Source organism: Astyanax mexicanus, chromosome 1 (genome assembly GCF_023375975.1).
Source record: "Astyanax mexicanus isolate ESR-SI-001 chromosome 1, AstMex3_surface, whole genome shotgun sequence".
Classification (NCBI taxonomy): domain Eukaryota; kingdom Metazoa; phylum Chordata; class Actinopteri; order Characiformes; family Acestrorhamphidae; genus Astyanax; species Astyanax mexicanus.
Window position 1 is genome coordinate 57,438,724 of NC_064408.1, and position 14,585 is coordinate 57,453,308.

The window sequence follows — 14,585 nt, forward strand, 5'->3', positions numbered from 1 at the left end:
CACTCTGATTTGAGCAACGAGAGTACCAATGAGAAGCAGGTGTATGAACGCGATTGTAATCTCATTTTAGATCACCTCCAAATGTGGGGCAGACTATTAAATATCAATCTGGATAATAAAGATATACCAAAAATCAGATCTATACTGGAAGTCTGAACGTAGATACAGTCCCTCCTCTACTGCAGTTATTGGTTTAATTCTCATTCTTATCTCATCTTATCTAATCTAAATGCATCAAAGCACTGCAGTACAAGCATGGGGTTCTACAGAGCGAGCATAATGCTCCATTTTGTCAGAAACTAATTTTGTCCTGAACAAACAACTATATAAGGACTAAATTGAATAATTATTTTTTTCTTGATGCCACCAGAAAATACAGAATGTGCAGTTTAATAACTTTAAAATGCCACACATTCTCTCCGTTTGGGTTTGTAATTTGGGGTTTTATTTTTTGTAAACTGGTCTTTTAAGCAATAATGGCAAATGTAAAAACAGTCTTGCGCCCGCACTGTTAAAATAGCATCAGAGTTTAGGAATATATTTACACTAATAGGCTTGGTGGTCAGAAAGTAAAGTGTGTTCAGGTAAATTTCGACAGTGACTGATTCAAACCCTGACAACAGTCAATCATCACCTGTCCCTATTTATCTTAGCTACGCAGGTGGGCCGTGCGCAAGGCATGCGTACATCTCCGCTCTTTACACAAACACAGACAATTTGTGGGTGGTAGGGGAAGGTAGTAGGGTCCCACTAACCTGGGGTACGTTTCCCAAAAGCTCAGTTGCTAACTACGTTAGCAACTTACATAGTCTGGACGATGCAGCTGCGACGCAGGTGTTTCCCAAAAGCGTAGTTGGAACTATGGAGGTAACCACCTTAGTAACTTACATAGTGCGAACCTTAGTTAAGCTACTCAGGTGTTTCCCAGAACCGTAGTTCCAGCGAATGTTCGCAACTACCGTGGTTCAGCTGCGTCGTTCCAACTACAGCTCTAGACCTGTCGTTAGGAGCTTAGTTCCTGGTTATTAGTGCAGACGATGGACGGTAGGATTCAGAAAGCTGATAAATTACATTAATATTGCTGCACGAGGATTTAAGATGTCAAGTGTACCTAATTTTTTGATGTTTGTGTTAATTACATTAATTACATTAATTGAGCCACTTTTACCAATGTGCGCCCAGGGAAAATAATAAAATTCAGTACTCAAATGTATTTTGAAAATGTAAGTTAATTGCCCATTTTTTAATGTATGTCTTTAACATTTAGCTTTTTTTGGCAAACATGAATTCAGTGTAGTGAAAAAAGTGCACTGAAGTGCTCTTTAGCTAAAATGTATTTTACAGTCTTGGAAAGATGTATGTTAATTATTCAAGCAGGCATCTCTTGAGTAAAGGTAACTTGTGCTGTGCACATTTATGAATTAGTTAATAAATATTTTTTAAACACACTGTGCTATATGCACTCTCTGAATAAGGCTATTAAACTGTCACTGGGGTAATACTCTAAAATGGCTTTAACGTAAACACCTGTACCCTAAGGACCTTTGATGGTATATTTGCATTGTTTGTACCCAGTGAAACAAATTTATCCATACAGTAGGCAAGAAGGTGTCTTTTAATAATATATTCATAACAAGAAAAAACTAAGTAAAAAGTGTCTTAAAATAAATAGAGGCATGCAATAAGCAGGTGTTTTGAATTACCTAATCATCCTCTGAAGGTAACAGGGCCAGACAGAGTGTGAATAAAGAAAATGTATCATTTAGCCAATACAACGTGTGTTTCTAGGCCTATACAAATGTTATCAATTAGTATTTGTTAAATAATATATTACAGGAAATAAGTAGAAATATGTAGGCTACATTAATATATATGTAAAAAAATACTAACATTAATTGCCATTATGAAAAAAAAACATCAAGAGAATAAAACCACGACTGGGATTCGAACTAGGTTTCCATCCGGTGTTCTGTCGAGTTTTGCAACCATGTCAAACCGTACTACCCTAGTGCATATTTAATTTTTAAATATAAAATTGCTAGAAAAAGCCCCATATTTAAACATGCTTTCGGTAGAATATTTGGAAAGCCTGAATCAAAATATCAGGAGACAGTTTAGGGTTATTAGAGGTGATTATAAACCTTATGTTTTTTATTGCTAACTTATTATTACTTTCATTATCATCAGCTGTCATTTACGCATTTGTAATACTAAATAATAATAAAAAAAAATAATGGCAAGGGGTTTCTGGTTGTTTAATGCACCCAAAAAGAACAGAATTACCATAAAAAAAAACAAATAAATAAATAAAAAATGTTTCCACGCATGGGCGCTGGTGTTGAGAAGCACATCTCGATCGGTTGCACAATTCGACAGAACACCGCGCGCTGCACCGTCGTAGGCGCTCTGCTGAACCACTGAGTAACACACATTTCTCAGGTCTCATTTGAATAAGACTCATTCAGAATGGTGATTATTTTATTTTAAAAAAATATTGCAATAGCAAATATGTGTATGTTTTTTTAAGTAACACTGTCTGTTACAAATAATAATTAATATATAGCAATTATTGTGTACATTTTACTTGCAGTTCATTGTTATTTTATCAATAGTATTGTTGTCCGTTATGTTCTGGTGATAATTACAATATAAATAGCCTAAATGATACATTATTATTTTTTGCATAATATTTTAAAGATTGTGAGTTTTGCACGTTTTCTGCTGGGAAAGTCTGGCCGAACACATCTGGAAACACCTTAGTTAAGACCACGGTGGTTCAAACCAACATAGTTCAGACTTCTGTGGTACCAACAAAGTACGATGGTTTCGGGAAACTGTCGTACTTCAGATGTTAGTTAGTTTAACGATGCATCGTACCACGTTAGTTTAATGCTAGGCTCCGTCGTTGTACGGGAAACGCACCCCTGTGTAGTTAGTTACTCAGACATCTTCATGTTTTATAAACTATTTTTTATATGGTTTAAATGGTTACCTTTAGCACAAATGGGTTCAGGCTGCTCTTTCCTCTTCTTACAGTGATCTCCTGAAGTTGTTGTACTAAACACTGCACTGTAGCCTTTATAGGCTTAGTCACTGCCATTTAATTAGGAACAAGGGATACAAGCACTGAATTCAACAGCTTTTATAGTGAGTCTACTTTGAAACCACAAAATTATTGTGGTTGTTTCTAAGCACAAAACAAGCACTGTTCAGTGGGCAAATAGTTTTATAGGTTATATAAATCTTCCATTTAAACCACTAACTATGGAAACCTAAGAGGGTATCCATTTTTAGCCTATGTAGAGGAAAAGGTGTAAAAATCGCTTTTTTTTCTTCAGTTCATTCGTTGTGCATGTGAACAAGTGTCTGTGTGTGTGTGAGGGTGTGTAGTAGTGCTGTGACAGGACACTCCTCACTTCAGCTCTCCGAAAGCAATTTGCCAACTGGGAAGATAATGGGGAATAAAAAATTAAACAGTGAATTAATGGGAATAAAAGACACAATTTTTGTGTATTGGGTTTCTGTGGATGAGAAAAGAACCTGAATAATGTACGCTTCCTGTTAATTAATGCTGAGGTAATCTCTTGGCACTAATATTACTACTGGCCAACAGATAGGGGCTTATAGAGAATGGCTTATGGCCACAAATGGTAAATGAAAACCTTATATAACAATACATCAAATTTAAGTAGTTGTTTTCCATATATATTGTATTGTATTGTATGGATTTATTCACTTGATGTGTGTGTGTAAATACAAAATGTTTTTGGGTGTTTTCTTCAGAGTTTGGAAGGCCAATTACCGAGTGCCCTAAACGTAAACTCCCCCTATCAGTAGTAATGAAATTTGTGCAGTTTTTTTTTAAGTTGTGCCCATGTTCAGTAAGGATGCATCAGCCGTGGGCATTGTAGGCCAATGTTAATATCCAGTAATGTTAGTGTACATATCTGCAGATGCTAAAACAAAAAAAAAAACATTTAATAAAATGTACAAATGAATAGTGTTTGTACACTTACAGAGAAAGCTATGGTTTATTCATAAATCATTTCAAATTCAGTTAAATGGATAAAATACAGACAATTAGTCAAGCTGCAAGATCAATCATATATTTTTGAGTTTACACAATATATTTTTCACAATACATCAAACAATCGGCAATAAGATAAATAACAGGATAAACAGAGGGAGTTCTTTGCATTAGAGACTGAGCTCATGTGACGTAACAAGGCTGGAGGTAGAGTGAGGAATACACTATATTGCCAAAAGTATTTGTTTACTCATCCAAAACATTAAACTCAAATTCCAAACACTTCCATGGCCACAGGTACATAAACCCAAACACATAGGCATGCAGACTGCTTCTACAAACATTAGTAAAAGGATGGGTAGCTTCTAGGAGCTCTATGAATTCCGGCGTGGTACTGAGATAGGATTTCACCTGTGCATTCAGAGGGCCCTGACATTTAAAACAAGGCACTGAGAACTTTGAAAGTGCCTTGAAGTTTATAAAAAAGACAGACTAATGTGTAAAACAGGGGAACAGATTGCAAAATTAATTCCATGGAAATTCATAAATTCCAGATGTTGCTGAAAATATTTCTATAATATTTATGCATTTACACTGAATTCATTTTGCAAACTGTTCCCCTGTCCTACACATTCGTTCATGCATGTCAGTTGACTTAATTTGACTTAATCATGACCTAATTTCAGGATGATGGTGCCCAGAAAACTACTTGAAGGTAGTGTCTGTATAATTTTGAATAAATGATCTGTGCACTTTGAAAGTTTTCAGTGCCTCAGGGCCTGTTGGGAGAATTGGCTAAAAGTGCTGTATATCAGAATGCTGGGGGTGAATAGAGGTGGGCTATTTAACAAAAGTTTGCACTTTTGCAAAGTGATGTTTCACTTCACCTCAAGTCCATTTCAAACCAGATATGTCCTTTAATTTGGATTAATGAGAAATACATTTAGATCTTAATTTATCGTGTATCACATCCAGTATTCTAAAATCAGGGTATCAGGGCGCATTGTTTGTTTTTTATCATCCATATCACACACCCCTACATTCCAGCAGTATAGCCCAGCATCACTATACGGTTGATCTTGCAAGCATTATTCAGCTTAGGCTTGTGGCCTTGCTCTTTACACACTGAAATTCCTCCATATTTACTACATAAGTTAATATAAGTATGTATTCTAAAAGGAGAAATATGCAGATCCCTATCAATCTTTTTTTAAGGAACATTGTTTCAAATCACATTAATAATTTTGTCACACATTAGTAACAACCTGGAGCTCTACTGCCCATCTTTGTTGTTCAGAGACTTAACTTTTTAAGGATTCTACTTTTCAACCAAACTATGATTATAATCACCTGCTGACATCACCTGTTTTAAATCACATTATTTTTATGATTTTCATTAGCCCTTAATTTGTTTTGGTATAAATGAAATAAGTTTGACCACATACATATAGGTAAAGTATAATGTAAAGTCAAATGTGAGAAACACTGCATTTTTATTTATTTGCATTTTTCATACTGTCCCAATGTTTTTTAGGTTGTATAGTTAGACACAGCGATGACCATGTGACTCCAGCTTATTTTACAAGACCACTGAAGGTACACAGTGGTATCTAGCACCAAGACATCAGGCAGTAAACAGTTTCTTTCTATTATTCTATTAAAACTGTTAATAAATGTACTACTTAATTGGCAGCTATGTTAGGCTAGACAGCATTGCTTAACTAGTGTTCTCTGACTCCTATCCACAGGTCATTCAAGCTGTGTTCTTCGGTGTGTGTGTCCTGACGGACCTCTCTAGCCTTCTGACAAAGGGCACTGCTAGTGTGGAGCAGGAGAGGCAGCTCCGGAAGCTGATTGGCTTGCGGGACTGGATGATGGCTGTGCTGGCTTTTCCTGTGGGAGTGGTGAGTGCAAAATGTCTTTTGCATTTCTTCATGCTGGGAATGATCTTTAAGTATTAAATAAACTTAGAATTTGACTTTGTAATGTATAAAAGGTGTTTTTATAGTTTGGCTATTCAACCCATATAAAAGCCCAGCTACTGTTGGCTGTGTTATAAAAATATAGCTTTTACATGCACATAATACATCACAGAATACGTCATCAATAGTGACGTTTTAAAAAGGCTCTTGGTTCTCACTGAAGAACCTTCTATTCTTTAGTTAAAGTTCTAAAACTTTTCAGGTTTTAGAACATATTTTTGTTGGTGTAAATGCGCCGAACTGTTCAAACGGAACCCAATCCACAATGGTAAAAAAAAGGGCTGTATGAGTCCTAGACCACTGTATTTAAATGGAATGAGGAAAAAGTATTCTTAAAGGAACTGGGTTTGAAAACTGCCTTTATTCTGAATGTTAAATTACTGTTCAGTAAACTATAGAAAAGGTCAATGGAAAGGTCCCTCTCCTGCATGCTATAGGCATTAAGATGTTTTGACATTAAATAGGTCTCCTGCAGTACTGCAGCAATGATGCAGTATATTGTCTGAGAGTTGCACTTTCATTTCCTCTTATGCTACTGACATTGGGATACATGAAGCGACACACATTAACAGGAAAACAAAGAAAACTATTCAAATCTTATTTCAGACCATCGTTCTGTGGCTAAAAAAATAGGACTGCGTGAAGTGCACATTGGATGCACGCAGGATTAAAATTTTAACCTAACCACACAATTGTCATTTGATTCCTGTCCTTTCATCACCTTAAATTGTAACTCCAGCCACTCAGTGAAGACATAATTGCACAGAGGGGATATAATGAAAAGGGAAGGAAGATGGATGTTTTGGGTCATATTGTGGGTTGATGCCGTGTGCCCTGGGGTCTATTTTTAGGTCATCCAAAGTTGTGTTGCTCTTTATATTCAAAACTGTGGGTTTTCAGGGGTGGGGTTTTAGATGGAAAAGTCCCACGATTGTCATAAGAGTAGGCTATTGGCCACAGGCCTAAACTGCTATATCTGGAACTGGACCTCAGCAGTATTTTTGCATAAGGCGAATAGGGACACCGGCGCACATTGTCTTTAATGTACAGAGCTATTTGCTTTGCAAATGCCCAGTCATGTATCTGTGCTGAATGGCATGACACAGCTCCAGAGCAGCCGCCATGAACAAGGACCTGAGCTCTGGGTGAGAGCAGGAAGCGCTTTGTGTTTTTCTTGCTTTTATGCGCATGGTGTCTGTAATGACCATCAGATAATTGGATGGAAAATATTTGAATGAAACCGGCAGATGTCTCAATTTGTCTGTGCCTGGCTGAAGATGTTTTAGTATCATGTGGCTCGGCGGAGATGGGGGAGATCTGAGCTGTCAGGTGATAAAGAGTTTTAGAATGTTTTCTTTGAAACAGGCTGTCCTACGTTAGGTGTACTGAGGAGGAATACATTTACTGGCTGCTAGGGGTGGGTGATATGGCTCAGATAATACCACAATATTTCAGGGTATTTTCTTCAGGGTAATATTTTTAGTAATTCTATGAAGAAAAACATTTAGTAATTATTCAGTAAATGAAAATTCTCAAGTGCATTTACAAATTTAATAAAAAATGTTATGATGAAACTGGCTCTCATCAGGACCTTCCCAGGAAAAGAAGACCAAGAGGGGTTGACCAGCTAATCGTCGATACTGATATAGGTTGAAAGGCACAGTTCACATGGACCAATCGTGGTCTAACGCAGGAACAAGAAGAGGATGCCATGCCTCATTCTGAGTTTGAGTCCTACCACCACACAGGTTCATTACCAGCTAATACTTGGCATTGGCCCTGGCTGAGGGTCAGCTTACTCCTGAACAATAGGTGTCATTAGTCCTGGTGACAAGGTTGGCAAACAAGCTTTATGTCAATAGTTTTAGGTTTACTTAATTTAGGTGTATGGCTCTTTGGGACGCTCGCCAGGTCAAGACTACTCAGCTCTGGTTTTAGAGGACCATTATTATATTTGGAGAGATAAAGATTGTCTAAGCAATCCAACAGCTGCGTACCTAATTTCCATATTACTGATATTTAATGATACTTTGAAACAGTATCACAAAAGAATCACTTGTGGTTCTTGAATAAGCCTTGAATAAACTGCATGAATGCATCTACATTCTCTCACCCGACTGCTGACTATAATTACCTGTAAATTTACAGACCAGAGCCAACCGACTGAGAGAACCAAGCCGAGTCTGGACACACAGTGAGGAGTACAACACTGGTTGTTAATGAGTGTCTGCAGCCATGTGCATGTGCTGCACGATATTGCTTCTAAGAGAAATTTAAGCACTTTTAAGAGTGTACTGGTCTTTAGAATTATTATCATCATATTGAATATTACTTGAATTAGGTTAGTTTGAGTGTGGTACCTAATTTACTACCCATGTCTGAGGTACTCCAGTGTAAGGTCATGTTAATACAAATAATACATACACTGATTTGAAAGTTAAGTACGTATTTCTTAATGATGGCAAAGAAAAGACATTGACAGGACCTAGCAGCTATGCTACAAAACTTGGTTGATTCTTTGTTAGGGGTTAAGTGTATAAGTTTATTCACACAGTGACACTGACAACATAAAATTGATATTACATTTATTTGTATGCATTAGATATATATATATTGTGGTAGGCCCCTGGGGTAAGGGGCGTGACCACAGTGACCCAGAAGGAGGAAGCACACAGAGAACACAGACACGGGGAGTAAATGAAACTCAAAACATACCTTTATTCGGCTTTTAAACGCACTCCACCACACACAAAACAAACTTAAACCATAACTCAGCCCAATGGGGCTCTAGAGTCTGTAGAATGAACTTTAGTTTAGTTCTAAAGGTCCGTGCAGCCTCAGCCCTCAGCTCCCCAGTCAAGAGTCTGTCCTTCAGTGAGCTGAGGCTGAGTTTTATACCTGTCCCAGCCGGCTGCTTAATCAGTCTGGATGCGAGCCAGCTGGGACACATTGGGCTGTGCGCTCCGGCGTGGGGCGGACCCACGATTCCCCCGCCTCCTCACGCCACAATATATATATATATATATATATATATATATATATATATATATATATATATATATATATATATATATATAAAACAAAGATGTTTAAAATGTTGCCTGGTAAGGAAATGTGATTAAACTTAATATGGATTCAGTTATATATTAAATAATATGGTGGTCATGAAGTTGACTCAGTAGCAGGTATTGAAAGCAGTCATGAAGGTCATTCTGCCTAAAACCTGCAGATGGCTTTGCTTTGGTTGAGGAAGCAAGAAGGGCTCATTGCCCCCAGTGTGGTTTTATGCAGAGGCCTGGTGACATTAATAACGTGTTGAGGGCAAAGATGTAAAAACTCTCTGGCAGTGAGCTTGTTTAACTAATCCACTCTGCTCCTCCAGAGACGGTCTGTCTGTTCTCAAAGTACTCAGACAAGATGTTCACTCCAGGTCAATGGCCCTCTTTCACTTCTCTCACCCTTCCAGTACTACACTTTTTATTTGTTCACTGTGGCCGTCAATGGACCCTTGCTCAAAAAAGAGATATTGCAGAAATTGAAAATCCAGTCAGACCCATTAATGCAAAAGAGGGGGTTTTGCATGGTTCTGGAGTGGTAAAGACCGCACGGATCAAAGGGATTACAGAGGGGGAGAACTGGAATTCCTTCCTTGCGAAGCAGCTTCTCGGGGAGAGATGGAGACTTCAAACACCACCTCTGCCTTCTCCGAGGCTCGTGTTCTCGACAGTAATGTGCTTGTTTTTGCGGCGTGTTTGATCTCGCTGTAAGCTCACTGCTGTCCTTCTTACAGAAGGCATCTATAGCTCCAAGAAAGTGCCGGATAAGAACGGCATGGTGAGAGTCAGCTCTCGGGGATTAATTATGGTATGCTGATATGAAAACACAAACTCCAGAACTGTCGGTTTGCCTTGCTCATGGCTGGCTTTCGGGCTTGTCATAGTTTTGCACTGAGTACTTGTTCTTTTGTTGAAGTTGAAGAAGGGGGAGTATTAGACAGGTCAGCACTTGGCATTTCTGGGCTAAAATGCCACACTGAGCAGGAGGTGTGCAGGCTGATTCACATGCTGCAGGGGACAAATAGGCTTACCCAAAGTGCTTGGAATGTTCCATATGCACTTTTTCCTCTTCAGTTATTACAGCTGGACATCCGAAATCTAAGCTTACGTCAGAATCTCAGGATTTTTTTTTGTCCCACGGAGTGAATTAGTATTAACAGAAAGGCCTTGACCCACTTTTCTGAACTAACACCAGCATGCTTGCATATTTTGTTCCTGTAAGAAAGGAAGTGGCAGTAATAAAAAGTAATAAAGTAATAAAAAAAGCTTGGTTTGCTCATTTGTATTTTTTCACATGGACAGTCCATCCAGCTCAGCAGGGCAGGCACTCACAGTGTGTAGGGAATTATGTTCAGTTTCAGTACAGCCTTAGATATCCTCAGAAATATTATCCATATATATTCATTTACTGTGAAAATTCTTTAATCAAAACATACTCTTCATATTCTTCATCTGTATTCTTGAAATGTGAGTCAAAAAGAACCAATCATTCTTTAATAATTGTCTTTGGTTTGCAGTTCGTAGTGACCATGTTCTGGACCTTGTACCTGTATGACAGAGACCTTGTGTATCCAAGACTTTTGGACAACTTCATACCTCAGTGGCTAAACCATGGAATGGTGAGTATTCTGTTTAGCCACAAATAAGTTCCAGAAGAAGAAGAAGAGCTGGTGATATTATAAAATCTTCCTTAAAACAGCACATATTGTACTTTTATTCTGCTGGGCAGTAATGACAGTCATTTTGATAAAAGATAAGAGATTAAGCAAGCACTGATTTCAGTAAGGAATAACAGAAAATGCTTGCAGCCACAGTTATTTGCCTTGTTTTTTACAAGACATGTATATTAATGATGATTATGTGCATAGTAACTGGAATACTTTATTACAATATTTAAGGATATTTTACATTCAAAATGCATCAGTTAAAACACTACACAAATACTCTCCTGTACTAAACACTGAGTGACTGTAAGTCAAAATATAATGCAGTTAATGCAATAAAACTAGTCTCATTACAGTCTTTCTTATTAAAATTGTGATTTGATGAATTACCCACCTCTAGTCTTCTAGTGATTTTAACTTGACGAGACACTTTAAAATGACACACTGAAATAACTGTAAAATAATCAGCCTTTATTCCCATGTTATTTTTTACATGGCAGAGTGTCAAGCTTAGTCAAGAGATTTAAATGATATTCAGCAGTATATTGTCTTAGTAGTTATATTGCTTATTGTGATGCTTCATAACTTTTAGCTCTCAGTGCAGAAGGGGATGGAGACATTCAGTTCTACTCAGGGAACAGTTACTAAGGAGGCATGCCTCTGTTGTGTAACAAACAATAAAAAGAACAACAGTTATTTTTTCAAAAATATGTGCTGTACTGCACTTTTTGGTGTTTGTGTTACACTTGTAAAAACACTCCCATTAGGTAATGCTTGATGGATTACAACCATGTGTTAGAAAAGTAGGTCCCAGTGGTTATTATCTGCAGCATTTGCAAGGGTTTGTTGGGACTGTTTTGCATACGAGTTGCTATGGTCACATTAACACGGATTTGTGTGGGTCAGACAAAATGCAGAGTGTGCAAGAAGGTGTTCAAAATGTGTAGATCAGATGAGTTGCAGCTGACTGTCTGGCAGGTTTGAATGAGGTAATAAGGGAAGGAAAACACTGGCGGTTAAACTGGAGGGCAAACCCCACAGAGGGAAGCAAAGCATCGCACAGCTGAGAACAATTCATGATATGTGAAGCTTCCAGCTCGGCCAGCTTGGCTAGCTTCGCTCTGTGATGACAGCGGGAGGGCTATTCCATCGTAAATATTTTGCTGCATTCCATGGTACCGCATTTATTTGTTTGTCTGGACTTCCACAGCAACCGTCCTCTGTTCCTCTTGCCTGCTCTGAGGAGGAAATAGTGGCCGAGCTTGTTACTGCTTGGCATAGCCTGTGACTACAGTCATACACACCAGTGCTGGATTATTTTCTGCCTTCTGTATTGTTTTCAGATCAGGCTTGTTGAGGTAATCTGCATAGAATGGGCTTTTATGAGTGCTGTACGCCTCCACACTATAGAGAGCAGGCCAGCTGAACCAGAAGAGCAAGGTGTTGATTTAACGTCATTACAGGCATGCCCAGAGAAGGAACTATAACACAACTGAACATCTCAAACCTTTAAATAATCATATTGGAATATGCAGGGCAGGTTTCACAGCACAGTTCTGAACTCATGAAGAGGTCTTTGATTCACATGGGTGGGTAGAGCTTTTTCAAACTTCCCAGAAGCTTCAAAATGTGTGATCTGTGAAGACACATGTAAATACAATATGCATGAATATTAATTAGACTGGCAGAGTTACTTTAAAACTGTCATGGAAAGTGCAGGCTTGACATCAAGAGACATGCTAAAGTTGAGGAAGAAAGAAAAGAACACCTACTAAAGATGCTATTCTGAGTATTGTTCTCCCAGGTGACACGGGAGAGGACAGTTTTCTTCAACGGGCCGTTTTGATGCTGTCAAACCGGGTGTTGCATATTTGGCGAAACTTAACAGGACTCCCTTAATGTGGCACTGACAATTAGGGCAGAGCCACTTCATCGGTACTTAAAGAGGCCTCCACCAGGCTTTCATGGCAATGCTGGGAGGCAGTTTACCTGCGTCAAACTCACTTTGACAAAAATCCTGTCTCCACTGTGTAATTACTCCTCTGCCAAGAGAGGCTTGTCAGAAGAGTCTTGCGCTGCTGTAATGTCAATGCCAGTAGCCTCCTGCTGCGCAACTCTTTGGTTCAAAGCACTTCTCTTGCAGCACACTCTACGAATAAACTTCTTACATCTCCCCTGAGAGCCCTAGGCTTTCTAAACTCCCATCTCGCCATAACTGTACCACACATCATGCTTCAGACCCAGCCCCCAAAAAAGAGAACAGATTGAAGTCGAAACTTTCATAGTTTTGAAGATATTTTGTGCAATCGCATCACAGCTTTAGTGTTTCTGTTTTGACCTGGTAGCACTGAGCTGTTCCCCCAGTGAGCGCATGGCCCACCTTACTCATATTTAATTCAGCGGGTAGTTTCAGAAGAGCTTTAAATGACACAAGGCCCTGGAATGGAGTTCATTATGTACAGGGGCTTTTATGACTGATTAACCATGGTAAACAACCCCTACATCTCTACCAAGCCTTTGTTGGGCGGTGAACTGGAAACAGGGGAGACAAATGTGATACACCACAGAAGCCTTTCCGCTGGAACCAGCCTCCCAGCCCTCTTTTCCATCAACTATTCATGGGCCTCTTTTAGACTTACATTAGTCCATAGTCTTCTACTCATTCATCCTTTCTAAGACTTAAGTTTGGCTTGAGTTACTTACTTGTAGTTTTTTTCCGTCCTTTTGGGGTGACCAAGTTGAAACGTAGCTTGCAAAGTGGTTTCATTTGTCAGTTTTCATTGTATAGTGTTTAGTGTGGGAGTTAACTGACAAGTTTTCCAATGTTACCTCAGTTCTGCAGGATGGAATGATTTTGACACACGTCTCGTGTAACTAGACACTCCAGATTGTTGTAACGAGGTCCAATGCTTAACAACCTAATAGCTTCCTTTGGCCCATAGCAATTTTCATCCCTTGCTATGTTCCAGCAAGGAAAACTCACACTGAGTCTGAGTAAGCTTCAGAGCCTCACTCTTAAACTGTCTCTGAACTGTTTGTGGCATTTCCCTGCAGCTCCTTCGGCTGGATTTGTGGGCTGTTGTTTAGAGTGGAAAATAGCTGTGTCCACAGGCCAATTTGGAGGGGATGCTCTTCAGAAAATTGTCTCTAACTGTACACTCCCGCTGTGACCAGTATGTTTAGACTTGCGGGGGTAAGCGGCTCACCGTTTACAGTAACAAGAAGCCGTGTGCCAAGTGAGAGATTAAATACTTCTGTGCAACTGAAATCTATCAACAACACCCCCACCACCCTATACCCTCTGCGGTGTTAAACTGATCCTGGCCTTCAGAGCACTGCAGTGGTGTTGTCTCTATGGCTAATAATATGTTTGGTTCACCACAGTTAGAGGAACCTCAGCTGAGCCAGACGGACGCAGCGTGCTTGTAACCAATGGTACAACCCCAGGCCGTCTTTAAAACACTTCTAAGATGAGAACCAGATGTGTTTGTACATTGTAGCAGTTATGCAAGTCATATTAACTTCAATAATATACACAATCTTAATTCTGTCCGGTCTAGTTTGTCTTCATTAGAAGATGCAAACATTCTATTCATTACAAATAGTCTCAATGTTCTTACTGATTTCCAAAACTGCATGTCTCTAACCAGGCCAGACATTTGTTCATCAGTTTGTTGCCAAATGGTGCTGATTACAGAATATCATTAAGGTGCTCAAAACATAACACACTTTTCCAGGCAGCGCCAGTTCAGAGGTGTTCAGTCTTTACATGTGGAGCTTCTGAAGACTGATTGCCACCTAGTGGCCGCTGCCAGCGTTTGTTTTGGGCTACAGCAGCCTTGCATTGTAATTCCAC

The 14,585-nt window shown here is 39.0% G+C and overlaps 1 protein-coding gene across 2 annotated transcripts in view; it reads left to right on the top strand.

The window, feature by feature from the left end:
• aig1 (androgen-induced 1 (H. sapiens)) overlaps positions 1-14,585 on the top strand; it is a 46,287-nt gene that overhangs the window by 6,229 nt on the left and 25,473 nt on the right. Inside the window, exons 2-3 of one of the 2 annotated variants that reach the window (XM_007245465.4) lie at positions 5,776-5,931; positions 10,583-10,684. In XM_007245465.4, the coding sequence (XP_007245527.1) occupies positions 5,776-5,931; positions 10,583-10,684 (258 nt within the window). The remainder of the gene's footprint in view (positions 1-5,775; positions 5,932-10,582; positions 10,685-14,585) is intronic. The other variant, XM_007245466.4, reaches the window with a different exon arrangement.